Source organism: Dermacentor silvarum, chromosome 6, assembly GCF_013339745.2.
Source record: "Dermacentor silvarum isolate Dsil-2018 chromosome 6, BIME_Dsil_1.4, whole genome shotgun sequence".
In the NCBI taxonomy this organism is placed as follows: Eukaryota; Metazoa; Arthropoda; class Arachnida; order Ixodida; family Ixodidae; genus Dermacentor; species Dermacentor silvarum.
The window spans coordinates 179,334,321-179,351,890 of NC_051159.1; the positions used below are offsets into that span (position 1 = coordinate 179,334,321).

Genomic DNA, 17,570 nt, shown 5'->3' on the forward strand with positions numbered 1-17,570 from the left:
ATCCTTTGATTTTCTCTCTAAGGTTGTTTAACAATGTGACGCCAGAGCAACCGAGCATATTTGATTCGAGCAGCCCCCAGCGCGTATGGACTTGTATCGTCCGTTTCTTCCGCGTCATTGAGAATCATCGAAAAGATCTGGAGCAAGAAAGAGAAAGAGAGAGAGAGGGAGGGAGGGAGGAAGAAGGCTGTGAGATACATACAAACGGCGAAAACACTGATGACACGCCTGTTGTTTTGTTCCGGAAGCGGAAATATCACGTGACCCAACGCACCGATCAATGACGGCGGGAAAATGCGCAAGCCAGAAGTCTACCGGAAGAGCCTGGGCCCGTCCTCGTAGGCCACCCTAGTTGACCAACCAAAGTAGAGCATGGAATCCCGATCTGCGGAATAGCAACCCATAAAGGTGCGCGCACTGCCACCTGACGGTCATTTTGCGCACTCCTTCCTAGTATGTCTTCTGAGCTGTCTGCCTGCGACGTCGGGAGGAGGCAGCCGAGTTCGATTTTTCAAACGCGACGGTCTGGTGGCGCAGACGCAAAAGATTGAATGCTGCTGGCCTTTCTCGAACTAAAGACTGTCTGCTTGGGGGGATCGCTAGGAGAGGTGGGGCCTCATAGCCAGCTGTGACGTCATGCCCGTTCATTTCCGGGTCATGTGCGTCGTCTGCTTCGTTCGGGTATAAACTACGCCCGCGTTTCCCGAACGAACTGCTTTATGTGCATGCAACGTGTCATATACGCTTACAATAAGACACAACACCCGTATTCATAATCTTTTTTCTGTATTTTGTCTGCATCTTCTATAGGCAGTATTTTCTGCATATATATACTGCCTTTAGATGCAAGGACTCCCTGCTTGAATAGGACTAATAAATCGTCATAAAAGGCTGTGGTTTCTTGCATTCGTGTAGTCTTTAGCGTGAAGACACGCCGTCGACAGGAAACATTCTTCAGAAATATATTATTTATGCGCTCAAGGTGGTGCTAAGGCTAGTAATAAAAGCTCACGTGTTCCATCAGTACTAATATATTCGTGAATGCACTGTTTTCACAGATTCATTTAATGTGCTTGACGCTACAGACGCCTAACTGTATAATGAAACGACCAGCACAGCATAGCGGCAATCCAAATCCCAATAATCGCATCTAATGTTAAAAATTTATCATTACATCTAGACGACTAATCAAGCTGCACCGCTTTCGGGCTCATAATCAATACGAAAAGCCCGGGTCGACGCGCGGAAAGCCCAAATCGCAGTCCGAAAATTACATGTAATTATCCAGCCGCAAAAGCGCTGCGCGTCTCTTTTGTAAATGTCTGCACAACTTCGTCTGCTTCTGAATGTCAGCTTCACTGTCGATCTCTTTATTATCAGCTTGCATACTCATATCGGACTGCGCCTCGGAGTTGATCGAAACGTTGCTCCCGGGCCGGAAGTCTGCATTCCCACCGCGCACTTGTCCCCATCAGATAGCTATCGGTCTGGGGTTCTCTAATCGCATCAGCTGAGAAACTCCGCTTCGAAGTGGGGTCATCTCTGGTTGCCAATACATGAGCAACGATCGGGCGTACGCGCCGCCTGCGAGCGGACGAATCGACTAAATATGTTTGTTGCATTAGCAAGTTTGTCCCAAATAGCTTTCTTTTTAGGCTACAGATGGCGCTAATAACTGTAGGTGTCTAAATTAGGCGCTAGCTTTTGTAGTTGTTAAAACGCGTGCTTTAGGGAGAGTTCCACGACTAGCCTGATTGGAGAGCTTTAGTATCGGTCCTCCGCCCACTTTCTCTCGCATGCTCCGACGCACCCTGGGCTCGCTCACTGCCACCACCGGAACCCTCTCTCCTCTTCATCGCAGCGAGTCCCCGGCCGGGCGGCCATCGCAGATTACAGCGGCCATCGACGTGATGGGTGCGCGCGGAGGTTGCGCGCGGCTCTCCCTGGCCTTCGCCTTCCTAGGATGGCAAGGTGAGCGCCGTAGAACACGACCCCGCGTTATTTATTAATCGGCCCTTTTAATTTAGACTCAACACACTCGAAAGCACTGAACGCGGGCCACTGGTGCGCCTTACCATTTCGCGCGAAGTGATACTCGGACGCTCTCGTTCATCTGGCGTTCGTGTTTCGGCTCTACCTCTCTTTTCAGAGTCAGCTGCTTACGAACACTGTGAAGCTCGTAATGACGCGGTTTACCAAGTAGCAACGACGTCCATTAAATCACCGAATATATGTAACCCTCAAATCATAAAACATTGCCTCCCCCATTTAATGATGCTGAACAAGGAGAGATGACCCTACTGCGGACGGTGCAGTGAGAATAGAATTTTTGACGCCTTGGCTATATTTAAATCAATGACGAGAAAGAAGCTCCCACGGGTTGTTAATATTACTTCCAATGCGCCTTGTCAATTTCGGATGCCTCAATTATTAAGAATTTAGAGCATGAGACAAGCCGGCAGTCAAGTTGAGGCTACGTGATGTTTTCCCGGTCTTCATTTCGGCAATGCCTCCTTGTGCATCGAGCATTCTGTGAAAGCAGGCTAACATATTTAAGTTCCCTCTGAGCGCGCTTACATCAGATACATGCTTCGTTAGGACCCTGTAAGCATAAACGCTGTACCAATTTGAGATTGAAAAGTTAGATTGCTGGAGCAAATTATCAAAATTATTTCTAAGCTCTCCAGATAATTATCTGTTAATGTGACATCATAATACTGTAGTAACCTTTTCCTGAACATCATTGTCAGAAATCAATAACATTGATGAATAGTAAATGTGTCAACAAGAGCTACTGAGTGTGATTTTCTGGCGCCGAGCGCGTTAAGAAACTTATATAGGCCATGTGGACACTGCAGCGTCAATAACGGCACGATTCACTGCAATTTGCAATGTGTAGATCGGATACGTAATATAAAATTGCGCCTAATCACCTTAAGCACCCGTTTTTAAAGTCTGGTTGTGACAGAACTGTCTATTGAGGTGGATTGGGGTTGTAAGTCCGGAGCCAGTCATCTCATACTGTTTTGATTATGGCTTACGTTTTTTGGCTCTTAGGTAGCTGCAATTCGTGTATTTCTTTTATCCTTTTTGTTTATACGATCACTGTGTGAAAATGTCCAGGCGCAGTAAATTAACATTTAAAGTAAGGAAGACATTCGTGTGAATAATCCATGGTGAAACATGCTTACGGAGCTCAGGAGGACGAAACACGAACGCGAAATGCACTGCCAGTGGTCTTGTTTACGTTGCCTGAAGTCGCTTTTGTGCAAACATTCTTAGGCCCGCTACATATTCACCTCCGTGAGGTAGTCTGACTAAGTAGCTCGGTTTCAGTCACTAAGATTGAATGTGATGACATCTTTTCAAATAATGTTAAAGATTTGCCAGTACCTAAGTCTTTTTTTTAAGAGCACCTTGCTCAGCTTAAAATAAAAACTTTTATTGCGGCTTATGCTTCCTTCTGTGAAGAGGATGCAGGAGTGGGTATTGTATCACCACCTCTGAAAATATATTCTTTTTATTCACCTACCTGACCTCACGCCTATCTTCCAGGCTGAATTATTGGCAATCGTTCTATATCTTGTAAGTTACCTTCGTCCTGGTCGTTAGTTGTAATTTCAACAGCTTGTCTGTCTGTTCTTCGAAACAACGCCCAATTTATCAAACGCCTGAAAACATTCTGTATATTTTTGTCCCAAGATGTTTACAGCTCGTTAGTTTGGTGTAGGTGCCAGGCCACAAATGTTTAATCCTAGTTGAATCTGCTGATGCACTCGCAGTGGTACTGCATGATGATCCTGTAATCCCTGTTTGACCAATGTCTCCATTCGTGATCGGGGCGCGATTCACAAAGATTGCTGCTGTGAACAACTTTGACAAATCTTCATTGTCTTCCTCTCATTTTCGTGTTTAAATTTTACTTGATGCTAAAGATGGTGCAAGGCTAGAAAGTTGCCCCCTTTTAATTTAGTATGTACTATCTTAACAAGTTTGGTCTGGCTCAATAACCTTCATGATATTTCTGCAGGTTATAGTTTATTCCTAGAGCATATATTCTTAGCATGTCGCCGTTTTACTGTTCAAATGATAATATTTTCAAGAGAACCATTTCACAAGCTTCGGGTGAATATAACTTCCTGCTTCCGATGGTTCATTCATTTATTGGTCTGCTTTGAGTTTTAGCCACAATAACGTTCGTGATGCGATCATCAGTTTCTATACGAGTAAAGAAGAATAGCATGCTAAAGTTTCTTCCTTTTTTTGTATCCTGACTTTTTTACTGTAATACTTAGTTATTATACATTATATATCTGTATCAGGTAGTTTTGTATTTCATAATTTTCGGCTAATTTCTTTTTCAGCGTATTTCCTTCGTTTTATTTAATTATCTTGAGCTCTCGTACCACCTAAGTCATGGCCGATCCTCCAGTATTGGCTGCGCTAGTTCACTAAGGAGCAACCAACCAAACAACCGACCAGCCGACCAGCCGACTGACCGACCAATTACAAGACGGGTGCTGGAACCGTCATTTCCCATCCACAGGACGTGCATTTCACATTTGTGTTTCATATTTCTCAGCGCTGTAACCATTAGAGCGGCAAGTTAAATTGGGCTAGTTGGTGAATGTTATAATCTTGTAAAAGGGATATGCTGCGCTATAAAAACACGGACAACAGAAGTATAAGTGCGCCTGTCCTGTCCACTTATACTCCATATTGTCCGTGTCTTTATAGCGCGTATCCCCCTTTCACAACAAGCTGTAACCATTTTTCACAATGTCGGTAGCCAACTTGTCCAGCTAAATATTATCAATTGCTTTATTTTTGCAACATGATGCAAAAGGAAAGCTACACGGAGACTGTCTTCTACGCGCTGACTAAAATATACAGGCACCGAGTTCAGTAACTACAGGGCACGCATCGACAAATATTTTGTTGACGCATTCTATTTGCGCTTCGCCTCTTGAAGTCTGCGTGGGGCCCATGGCAGTCACGTGAACTGGTTTGCCCTAGCGTTTCCGGCGACCCATGAAGTCGGCAACATCAGAAAGAAAATAGCACAACTGTTATGAATCGTTGCTGAAGGTGACGTCAGAAAACTCTGCACTCTGCTTTGGTACTCTTTAGAGGACGGCACTGCGTCACTTATGATTATATTGTTGGATGTTTAACGGCCGCACGGTAATATCGTGTGCAGCTTGTGCAGCTTGGGCGCCGCAAGAAATACTCCGTAGCGCAGTCTGCTGCTAATCAGAGATTTACTGGTCGGGCCTTCTCCTCGCACTGCGATTTATAATACATAAAAAGGTCTTGCAACGTTTTAATTAGACATTTCATGCATTCTAGTCATTCGCTGCCTTTTGTCGCGTTTCTTACTTCGTTATCATTTCAGCTGTTGCTTCATGGTAGAAAACCACCATTTGCCGACTTCCTTGCACGGAAGTATACAGTAAGCTCACAATCATACTAGTTGCAGAGAGGAAAAAAAAGTCTAATGTGGTTGAGTATGACTGCCCGATCATCGTGAGAATCGCAAGCAGCACATGGCCAAACACGCTGCACAGCCGAAAGTGGCTTGAAGGTTACCTACCACTTTGGGCTTATGTTAAATATATTAGTTTTCCTGAGCAAACCTTTAGTGCTAGGAGGTGTACAAGATGTTGTGAAATTCGTCCCTCAGTAACTTTTTATCGCACCTTCTCTTTCACAGAGAGACAAGTTATCTCTCGGAAAAGAGTAACGATATTTTGGTAATGTACAATCGAATATATCGTTATGGAGCAACCTGAAATGGCGTTTTTTACTTTCCGTCTGGCCACCACCGTACTTTGCCGTTCGACAAGCTCCTTCCTTCCTCGATAAACACTCCTACTCAATATCTGCCCGTACAATGTGTTTTTTGCCCATAACAATATGTTGAACACGTCTTCGCCCGGGCTTATACGGCTCGCCAGATTGCTCGTTCCCGGCACACGGCGTCACAGGCCGCTCAGATGATCAGGATGGCAGCCGGAATCTAGAGCTTTGATTTCCTCCTGTGTCTGTAGCCCTACTACGAACACCATGTCGCCGCATAGGCCTGTCCGAAAAGCTGATGCCTGCCACGCTACACAGGGTCCTACAAGGTCCCTCGTCAGCTTGGCGTTGAAAGGAAAAATTTCCATACACCCGTAGGCAGAACAAAGCAACTAAGGAAACCCATATGGGTTTCATAGAAAGCTTCGCAGTTCATTTTTGTTTTCATAAACTTTGCTCCGCCATGAGGGCTTCCGCCGAACTGATTTGCTATATTCAGCGTCCCTTGCTTCGAGTTGTCGATTAATTCAGCCTAACGCTGCAATCAGCTAGCCTCCTGGTTAGCTCAGATGGTGGAGCGACGGCCCCGGCCGGAGAGTCGCCTTCGATCCCCGGGATGAGGACGATTTTTTAACGTGATAGTGTTAAGGGCCCCGTGTCGCAGAAAATCCGGTATTGGTGACGGCGCCGGCTGAGTTTCCGTGAGCGAAACTTTCCGTATATATTTAGATATATGTATATGCCACGCCGGGCTATAGATGACCTGCGGCATACGCGGGTTATAGTGCCACACCTTCTACCACTAAAGTCGCTCATACCTTGTCTTACATTCTTGACAAAGTTATTCCTCGTGATTTTGAGAATGGCAGCCCACAAACAAAGGTCATGGGAAAAAAAAAAAACCGACAGCGCATGTCTTTTATGTTAAATCTGCTCAGACTGAAGTAATAAAAGTGCGGTACAATAACAGAAACCTCAAAATGACGTAATCTCTTTGGCGCGGCTGTGCACTACCTCCACGCAAGAGGCCGCGTTTCTACCAGAAAGCTCACCTTCGTGCATAACACAGCACTCACCGCCAGCGTTCCCCGATAAACATTATGGTTGCATAAGCTGCAGTTGCCAGGAAGCGTGAGAAGCAGTCAGGGATCTTTGAATACTATTGCGTTACACTCTTGCTTTAAGCCTCCTCCAAGTTCTTTCTTCCCCTGCATCGTGAAAACCAGCGTGCAAAGACACGGACAGAGACAAGAGGACGGCACTTCGCTTTCTGTGGGTTTCTCTTGTAACTTCGTGCTACAAGTCGGGCGGCGTTAATTTTCCCTGTCATGAACGTTCCTGCTTCTTGTGGACTTACACTGAAATAAGTTGCCATATTCCGCTTGGCAATGTTAACTATACGAAATCGCTCCGCTGGACTTTCGCTCTCCGCCAGCACCTCCGCCCGCTGGCGTTTCGCATGTGCCTCGGGTCAAGTTATACCTACCCGCGAGTTCGCCTCCATCACAGCTGTAGCGTCGAGACGGTGCCTTTACAGCCGGGGCGGATGTTACGGAGCAATCAGAAGAAGCGTCAACGACGAAATTGATCTTCAATAAAGAAGACAATTTGGTGGGACGAGCTAGCACCGCTTTTGACAGCCAACTTGCTTCAGATAGCGTAGCCCGGTTTTTAAATAACTTGCAAATATGCCTTTACACGTGATTCCTTCATTAGTTCCGCCACGTAACAATATGTACAGTCACTTGACTTAAGGCCTCACACGTATTTTCCAATATTGTCGCCAATTTTAGAAAACCACATGCTTTGGAGTCAGCGGAACACATATAGGTAAAAGTGGGTTAAGCGCGATGAAACACGAGGACAAAGAAGGCAACGTGGACACACAGTACTTTGTATTTTGTCTTTGTCCTCGCGTTTCGTTGCGTTTAACTCCCTTTAGTCAAGATGTACCAACAAGCCCTATCGCTACCTGTGTCGCTATACCCTTGTCGACATATAGACAGAAATAAATAGATTCGTTGACGATTTTTGTCCGTAAATAGTTCGCGTTTTACAAATACAGAATAATAAGTTTTGGCGAGATAAAACCCCATTTGTAAGAAGAAAATAGGTATAGTACATCACCACCATCATCCTATTGTTATGTATGTCAACTGCAGGACGAAGTCCTCTACCAGCGATTTCCAATCACCGCTGTCCTGCGCTGATTCCTAGTTGTGCCTGGAAATTTTCATACTTAATCACACATAGTACATCACACATCTTGCCTAGTACATAGATTGCCTAAATTCTTTCTTTTTTCTTGAGCGGTCGTGCTAGGTGCGCTTAGGTGTGATAGGTACAGGGCAAATGGCTCACATCACTCAAAGCGATGTAGTGGAGCGCAATTGTAATAACGAGACTAAAGGAGCCTAAAATGTTGCAGTTCCTATGAAAGAATATAAAGGTCAATCAGCTTGAGAAGAATGTTTAAGCTGGACAGTACGCCTTTGGATGGAATCATGCGCACGTGGAACTTTTAGTGGCCGACGCATTCACTTAAAGTCCAGCTGTGACGCTCCCATAAAACTACTCCGGGTAAGCGACTACTACTTTTGCCGTTGCAAATGCACAGACCCAAACTCAGAACACAGCTTCATCACGGCGCCCGACTGCTGTCAACTAATGAATAATTTCATATAATGGCGCTGCCTGGCGCTAAATCACAACAGGCTACGGCTGCACTGTCCCCGTGATTTCTCTATGTTCAGAGCAGCAAATTTTTTTCTTTCATTCCGTGCTCTAATACATTATAGTGTGAGATTTCTCATCATCGAGTAGGTGTTTTGAAACCTTCCAGGCGCGACGGTCATTGCACCATCGTTGCACGGCTTTACCTGACAACAGAAGTGCCTAATACGCACTCTGGCTTCACGTTCTGTGTATGCCATGCTTTAAGGTCAGCATGCATCACTATGTAGTACTGTTGCACCCATCTTGGTTGCTTTCTTGGGCACACAGATCAAGATTCGGTAAATTACTGGAGGCGTTTGGTTACACAGGGCGACGACAGTGCACATCGATGACAATCGCTAGAGTGTTACTTTCAGAATGGGACCGCGGTGCACTTACACATATCGTTTGTACTTTCTTACTGCACGTATCGCTAACGTCCATCCTTAAAAAGCACCATATTCACTGACGACTGGAGAAGCTTCTGAAGTTAGCGGTGCCTTTGCGTCACCATGCAATCACGTGACGCCGCGTGAATACACTCAAACCTGGTTGTAACGAGTTGACGGAGGGGCCGAAATTACTTTGTTATATCCGTCACATTGCTATATCCATTATTGTAATTTACTGAAATATGTGCCCAATGGGGTGCACAATTGTTAACATGGAAATAGAAAATGGTTTTGCAGCTCGCGGAACCACTACACGGCTGCGCATGCGATGAAATTTGAATAAAACAATGAAAGAATTTTCGGCGTGTGTAACACGCAACTTCTTAGCACCTGACGCGGCAGCCTTTAGATATCTGCTTTATGTTCCATTGTGATGGTCTTTCTCGTTCGCCTTCCACTTGGCTTGTCGCGGTCGAGAAGCACGTGGCACACAACACAGCGCTCCGCTGTGTGATTGAGGAGGAAAGCGAACTTCGCCGCGCCGGCGCGGCTCGGCCGGCTCGTGGCTTCTGAGACTGCGCCGGTGCTAATGCGATCGCGGATGCCACGCCCAGCTGCTAGCCCGCGTGGTGTGCCGCAAGGAGAGAAGTGAATGCCTATGCGTGACCCCCGAGATCGCGCCAGGGAAATCTTAGTGGAGAAGTGCGATAGCGGGAGAGAGAAAGAGAAATGAAGAGGGAAAGGTAGGGAGGTTAACCAAGGACGTGCCCGGCTGGCTACCCTACAGTTGGGGAGGGGGAAAGGGGAAGAATAGATAAGGAGAGAAAAGAAAAATAATAGATTCAGTCATTCGCAGAGACAGTCACAGAAAAATATTCCCGATCGTGAGCCGCTGCTTGTGCACAGGTGCTCAGCTACGCGTGGCCGTGAGAAAGACCAGTTTTGCTTGACGGCGTATTCGAAGCGGGGACGCGGAAATCTTGAACTGCGGCGAAATAGTGTTGAAGCCCGCGGTTACGCAAATCGGATTGGAATAGTTTTACGTTATATTACCCCTAGGCACGAACATTGAGCAGTTTATCGGCGCGGGATGACACGTAATATGGACGCTAGATCAGATGGTATTGTGGATGAATTTTGCGCAATAAACCACGGGCAATACAACTGCAGACGGATGAGTATACAGCCAATTAATGAGGGAATTTACAGCGAATGAATGAATTAATTAATGAATTTAGTGTCCCTAAAGAAGTCAGTGTGCCACGGATCCGTCAGATCAGGGCTCCGCTAGGGACCATTTTCAAGTACTTCTAGATGTAGTCCTCAAAATAACACACATTTGAAGGAAGGTAAATTGAAGACCAGAAACTGAAAGAAGCGGACCGGGTTGGCATATAGGCACGTAGTGGTAGGCAATTCCGTTAAGACACGGCTCAGTTTCATTGGTGTCCCGGTGTTTGTTTTGTGACCGCTGGGAGACGATATTTGATTCTCAACGCGTTCGTGTAAAACTCCAAATACGCCCGCTCTTTTACAGAGCGTTAAGAGCGTCAACTTTCCGTATGTCTTAGATGAGTTGCTCCTAGTACGACCTGGGCGCAGCACAGGCTACTGTTCTTGTGGGCACTTCCAACGCTTAATATTGTGTGCTTTCATCTCAGCGCAGCGACTAGTATGAGAAATCTCACGAGTGATGCGCAGAGCTGCCTGGTATCACACTGTCTTAAATCACGAAATCTCGAATTTTAACCTGTTTCTAAGCGTGATCATTGTTCTATAAATGCCAAAAAAGACAGGCATCATTACTCAGTGAAGTGCAGGAAATGCGTTATAGCGCGCACGAACGTTCTGACGGTACATATCGCCTTGAAGGTCTAAAAAAATCAATTTATATATGTAATATATGTGCACATGGCACTCTCGTCGCCAATTTTTTGTCAGCAGGCACATTCGATATGACGACACATCAGTGATATGCAACGTGCACTACAAGCCTTCTTGCACATTCTAGATGGTACAGAATAGTTAATTGCTGGGCTAGTTGGTTCTGCATAACTGAACAAGTAACTCAGCGCAATATAAAAGACAGACACAAGAAAGGGACAAACAAGGACAAGCGCTACCGTAGCGCTTGTCCTTGTTTGTCCCTTTCTTGTGTCTGTCTTTTATATTGCGCTGAGTTACTTGTTTAGATGGTACACAAGCGCCATTACTCATTCTGGAATTATCTTTTGGTTCAACCGACGACGGCTTTCTCCACCACTCTCGCAGCGCTGGGCACATGGGCGGGCGGCCAGCAGTACTTCCGCGTGCGTCCCCGCGACACCCAAGCAGTCGAGGGACAGACGGCCGAGCTGCAGTGCCACGTGGGCAACCTGGCCGGACCCGTCCAGTGGAGCAAGGACGGATTCCTGCTCGGTGGGTGTCCGCACGCTATTCTTATTACCAAGCAGTGTAAGACAGCAGCGCGGTAATACAAAGTGCCGTCAAAAGGTGCATATAGGATGGCCTTCTGCATTGTTTGACAATTAGCGTTAACATATGACGCCATTTGTGCTGCGAGCGTGTAACTTCTACCAGAAGAACCAGATGAAGCTGTTCTTCGAGATGTGGGTGACCTCCCTTGTCAGAATACGTTGAATATTAAATGAGTCGGAAATCCTTCAGCTTTTTATAATAAACTTCAGTGGCATAGAGAGAAAAGCTTTCGTAAATGTTCACGTGGATGAGCAGTAAGAGTGATTTAAGAAGTTTAAGTGCTAGTCCAAAGAAAAAGTCCGTACCCGTTTTGCACTTGTCACAATGATTTCGAGTTCTTTTTCGTGGTACAATGGCAGACAAACTTGTTCACGCTGCACTTTCTGTCGACCGAAAATTGGCTCTGCAAATAGTGGCAAACTAATAATTACCATCACCAACCGATAGTAATTACACCAATCTTCGCCTAAATTTATTGTCCCGTTTTTATGCGAAGATGTGTAACTGGCTCATATTCATCATAGTCGGTACATTTTTTTGTCTAGTGCTGGACAAATATATTTCCATCCCAGCTTGCCCAAACCCAGCTGTCGCTCGGCAGTTTCGAATGTTCTCAGGTGCCTCACATTGATTTTTTTTTTTTACATTTTCCCCCTCGGTATCATTCTGTCAGTAATTTCTGGCCACTTGGGCTTGCGCACTTGAGACCCTGTCATAGACTACATTATCTCCAAAATATATTCTACATGAATATGCTCTTTGGTCCATTAACGTTCACTTAAACGTACTTCTCATGAGCACTGAACGAGTCTATCAAAGTTCAAACGAGTCTCAAAAAAAATTGTTTCTCCAAAGAGCGCTCTAAGCCTTGCCAAGGTGGACTCTTGCGATGACGATCAGTCATTTCAACATTGAAGAACCTTGCAAACGGAACTCCATAAGCTAACTGCGTTGGGCGCCTTGCTCACTTCCGGATATTCCTTTGCTCCCGCAGGTTTCGACCCGTCCATTCCAGGTTTCCCGCGGTACACAATGATCGTAGACAATCAACGCGGCGTCTATAACCTGCGCATCACCAACGTCCAGATGGAAGATGAGGCGGAATACCAGTGCCAAGTAAGAAAAACGGCTGCTCGTCTTTCTTATTTTTCTTATTTGGTTAATCTGCAGCTTGGAAGTTGGAAATAATCATTTCCATATCACAAAACGCTGGTCATCAAACACTTATTGGGCCTGTAGCCAAAGGCTAGTTGAAGGAGGTCCGATAAACAAAATACAGGCAAAACCTAGCATAGCAGCAAGATAATAGGTAACGCAAAGACTAGAACGAATTCACAAGAAAGCAATACAAACCAAGTTCGAAGTAACGTACGTCCTGATAACAATGGATGATATAAGAATGCTATACAGAATAGCAGCTATAGTGATTAAATAACAAAAATAACAGCTGTTATATGAATTACATACCATGCGAGAGGAGAGATACAAGTTAGTATGCTGAGCACTGTAGATTAAATAGTTTATAGTTCATAGCCATTCATGTTCTTGAAGAGCATACCATAATACAAAATTTTTATTACTACATTTGCACAATACACCATTATATCTCCAATTGACTTACCGACACGAGTACAAATACTATCTGGTTGGGACCGCAATTAGTGTTTTGCTCCTATAAACAAATGCAAACACTTTTAGACCATTCGAGATGCAAAGGTTCATTGGCGAATGTCTTAGAAACAAGTGCACTAATTTTGACCAAGGAACTGCACAAGCATCTGCAGAGAACGCTAATGCAAGACGAAGTGAGGTGGCCCCCTTACATCATTAAGAGGCTGAAGAAATCTGGGTGGACTGCTTACTTTCAACTGATCATTTTCATTTAGTGCGCCGAAATATATGTCGAAAATTAAACTCCTTACTTTTTCTTTTTCAGTATTTCACTGCCTAAGATTTGTTGCGATTTTTTTTTCTTTATAAAAGTGAGCAAGCACATTTGTGCATTATGTTTCATGTTCTTGCTGGTTTGTATATTTTCTGTCTTTCTAGGGCGCTCAGCATTACGGTGTGTTAAAAGCTATGAAAGAGAGAGAGAGAGAAAAAAACATTTATTTAGACCATCGAGTTGATCTTGAGGACGAGTGGATGGTGTCCTCATTCCAGGACTCCACTGGTCATGGCTGCTCGACGTACTTGCTGGACGAGAGCTTCTTGTCCTGCCAGGGTATCGCCGGTCAGCTGTACCTCCCACCGCTCAAATGACGTGTTAGGCGTCTTTAAATGTTCAGGTTTGCCCCCGCACCCCCACGAGATGTGAAAGAGCGTAGGGCGTGTGTCGCCGCACCAGGAGCAGATGCCGCGATATGTTTGTGGGTATATTTTGCTGTATCTGTGTAGGTTAGGGAATGTGTTTGTTTGGATAAGTCTGAGGGCTATTACCTCTTCAGTGCTGAGCTTTTTGTGAGGGGGAGGATAAATCCTGCGGTTGAGTCGCTGGATCTCGAGTCGGTCGCAGTAATTTGATGGCAGGGGCACAAAGGTAAAGGGTGGGGATTGATCAGACGATTGGTTTTGCCCCGCTCGGTTAATTAGCGCTCGAGCTAAGGCCCCGTTCGCCCTTTCGTTCCCCTCCAGTCCCGCGTGCCCCGGGCGTCCACGTGATTTGATGGGATTCTTGCAGCCTCGGGCCTAGAATCTGAGCCGCCAGCACCGGTGTTCGTCCGTTGGTAAAGCTGCGGTAGGCCTGTTGCGAGTCGGTAACGACATGAACTTCCCTGCCCACCCTGTCATGTTGCTTTATTACTAGCGCCGCGGCTATGGTCTCAGCCGCAGCTGGGGTCTCTGCCCTGACGGAGGCCGCGAGGGTTAAGGAGTTGTCTCTCCCGTTCACGGCAGCTACCGTGAAGAGGCCCCCTGCAGGGTACGCCGCCACGTCCGCGTACGTTACGTTCGGGTCACCCTTGAATTGTCGGCGCTGCCTGTCGACCCGCGCCTTGCGTCGTCCTTCGTGGAGTTCATGGCTCATGTGCTTTGGTATGGGGTTCGCCGTGATCTTGCTTCTGACCTCGGGCGGGAGTGATCGTTGCCCATCGAGGGCACGAAGCTCCGTTGCCGTGCCGGTCCGGTGAAGGATGGCTCTGCCCGCCGCCGTGTTCTGTAGTCTGGCTTTTTGCGAAGCCATAACCGCGTCCGACAGCTCAGCGAAGGTGTTGTGGATGCCGATAGCCGCTAACTTCTCGTTTGAGGTGGTAACAGGGAGACCCAGGGCCGTTTTGTACGCGCCTCTGATGATGGCATCGACTTGTTCTTGGTCGCGTTTGTTTAGCGAGTCGTAGTGATACTGGCATGCTAAACGTTACTCTGCTGATCACCAGAGCCTGCACGAGGTGGAGCGTGTACTCTTCTCGCATGCCCTTGCGGCTTCTTGTTATTCGTTTGATAATCCGCGAGATCTGGTTGGTGGTGGACCTTAGGGTTTGGATGGTGTGGGTGGCTTTCAAGTTGCTCTGGATCCAAAAACCCAGTATCCTAGTCTTTTTGCTTTCCGTGATCTTGTGGTCCTCTAGATAGAGTTTGATAGGGCCGGGTGACTTGTAGATTCCTCCTCCATGCACCCGGATCACCTCGGACTTCTCGGGCACGCAACGCATCCCGCTCGCTGCCGCAAATCTCTCCATGGCTAGTCGCGACCTCCTGAAGGGTCGCCTCCTTTTGCGCGAGAGAGCCCTTGGTGGCCCAGAGCGTGAGGTCGTCTGCGTATAAGACGTAACCTAAGTCTGGGATCTTCCGCAGCTCTTAGTCAGTGCTAGCATCGCAATGTTGAAGAGAATCGGGGAGACTATCGCCCCCTTGCGGCGTACCTTTGTTCGGCACGTCGATCGTATCCGATCGAGTCTGGCCTATTCCGATGGTTGCCGTCCGGCCCGTCAGGAACGATTTGACGTAATTAAAGATGCGCTCTCCGCAGCTGATGTCGTTCAGTCCCTTGAGAATGGCCTCGTGAGAGATGTTATCGAAGGCCCCTTTCAGGTCGAGTGCGAGCAGGAGGTGTTCTCCTCCCTTCGGGATGCCCTTGAGAACTTCTTCCCTCAGGATTAGGAAAGCATCTTGCGCAGATAGTCCCGGCCTGAAGCCAAGCATTGGTGTGCGGGAAGAGCTCACCGTCCTCTATGTAGTGTTGAAGGCGGGCTCCGATGACCCTCTCGTACAGCTTGCCGAGGCACGAAGTCAGCGAGATGGGACGTAGGGCGTCGATCGCGGGCTTCTTGTCTGGTTTGGGAATGGTCACGACTTCCGCGTTTCCACTCGTTCGGTACGTGGCCCTTGCTCCAGAGTTCCTCGTTTAGGTATTCGGTCAAGTCCAAGATGTGCTTCGGGCTCAGGTTTCTAATCATGGCATTGGTGATTTTGTCGGCCCCGGGAGCAGTGTTCCTCCGTGATCGGAGCGTCCAGTTCTGGTCTTGGTTCCCCTTCGTATTTTAGGAGGCAGGGTCGTATGGGGTCGCTTCCCAGGTATCTGCTTTTTAGGGTGTCAATCAGATCCTGGTCATTCCCGGGGAATTTGTGAGCGATTTCTTGAAGCGTCCGACTGGTTGTCGATTTGGCCTTGTCGGGCTCGATCAGGCAACACAGGATGGCCCACGTCTTCGCCGTGCTCAGGGTACCCTTGAGCGAGGTGCAAAACTGGACCCAATTTTGCTGCGTCAGCTCGGTCGCGTAATCTCTGGCTTCTTCTGTTATATGCGCGATTCGTAGACGGAGTCTCCGGTTTAACCACTGTCGCTTCCACCGTTTGAGGAGGCCCTCACGGGCCTTATGAAAAGACTATGAAAACTTATGAAAACTTATGAAAAGAAATGACTGCTATTATATAAAAACCAAAAGTAATTGTACAGACTACGTCTTTATAGGAGGAAACGTTTTATGTTCCTTTTGTGTTGGCTAAAATAGGCTAGAAGATTACTGTAGACGCTTCCGTCACATATTTGTAGTTAGTGCTATAAAGATGCACTTTTTACATTCTTGAAATACTAGCGATAACTTTGTGGCTGCATTTGTAGGGAGTTTCCGCGAGTTGGCGCTAGACAAACGATGTATTCCTCTACGCGAACGAGTAGTGAGGGTACCTTTTAATACTTGCAGGTAGGACCAGCCTACAAGAACCATGCCATTTGGACTGCAGCCCGCCTCACAGTGCTCGGTATGTCAGTAGAGTATCGAGCGAAAAACAATGATAGCGTGGCCGCTGCAAAAAGATACATCTAGAGTGTGTAACTGCTGTGATTACAAAGAATATATGTCTTGATTAGGTTTATTTATACTGAAAGCAGAAGTCGTGCTGCTTAGCAAAACATGCCCTGGCGAAGTGCGCGAGTGTGGAAAACCTCTCTCCTGCATTCATGAAGCCTACAAGAATAAGAGCGTTGGGGCACTCTTCTCCCTACTTTTAGCACATTTCACTAATACCTCGTTATGACGAAGTTGAAGGGGGTGCCAAAGTTACTTTCTTCGTTATATCTATTACTTCGTTATATTCATTATTTTGCTATAACGAGGTTTAACTGTAATTGTATTTCTGCTTAAAATACAAAAATAATGTTAACCATGCTTTTGCGGGACCCTGAACAATTGTGAAATGGGCAACGATTAAACAAAAAGATCACCAAAAAGTATCGAGTCATCAAATTTTAAGCGGTATCAAACTGTGCAGTGTCTTTCAAAGTGCTAAAGTAATTCATAGACTATTTGATCTAGAAACCGGGACTAGTGTCGCGTGACACTTCAAGGTATTTGCGACGGTGATTAAGCCTGATATTCTGACATTTCGGAGTTTTGTCAATACTGTAGATGGCACAATCCTTGGTAGTATCAACGTTGCTCATATTGGATATTTATACTACGTGCCATTCGCTGCTGCATTTTAGTGTAAGTGGCTTCTGTAATACATACCTACGTGAACAACCACTGTGCAGCCTCGTCGTTGGACTAGGTTGCAGTTTGAGATGCCGTCGCTCCAGAGTGCAAATACGCGGGCTGGCATTCGTCGCGTAATTTTTTTATTTCTGAAAAGTATTACAGCTACGGCAAAAAAAAACGTGAAAGTCTAATTAAGATCCATAAGTAATTCACAACCCAGCATCGCCACTTGATTGAGAGCTTGTCTCGCCTTATATATTAACAGCATGC

At 46.4% G+C, this 17,570-nt stretch overlaps 1 protein-coding gene across 1 annotated transcript in view; it reads left to right on the top strand.

The window, feature by feature from the left end:
- Positions 1-1,631: 1,631 nt before the first annotated feature.
- LOC119457078 (nephrin-like) overlaps positions 1,632-17,570 on the top strand; it is a 60,058-nt gene continuing 44,119 nt past the window's right edge. The window contains exons 1-4 of the mRNA XM_037718906.2: positions 1,632-1,971; positions 11,178-11,324; positions 12,379-12,500; positions 16,527-16,584. Of these exons, the coding sequence (XP_037574834.2) occupies positions 1,797-1,971; positions 11,178-11,324; positions 12,379-12,500; positions 16,527-16,584 (502 nt within the window). The 5' untranslated portion in view covers positions 1,632-1,796. The remainder of the gene's footprint in view (positions 1,972-11,177; positions 11,325-12,378; positions 12,501-16,526; positions 16,585-17,570) is intronic.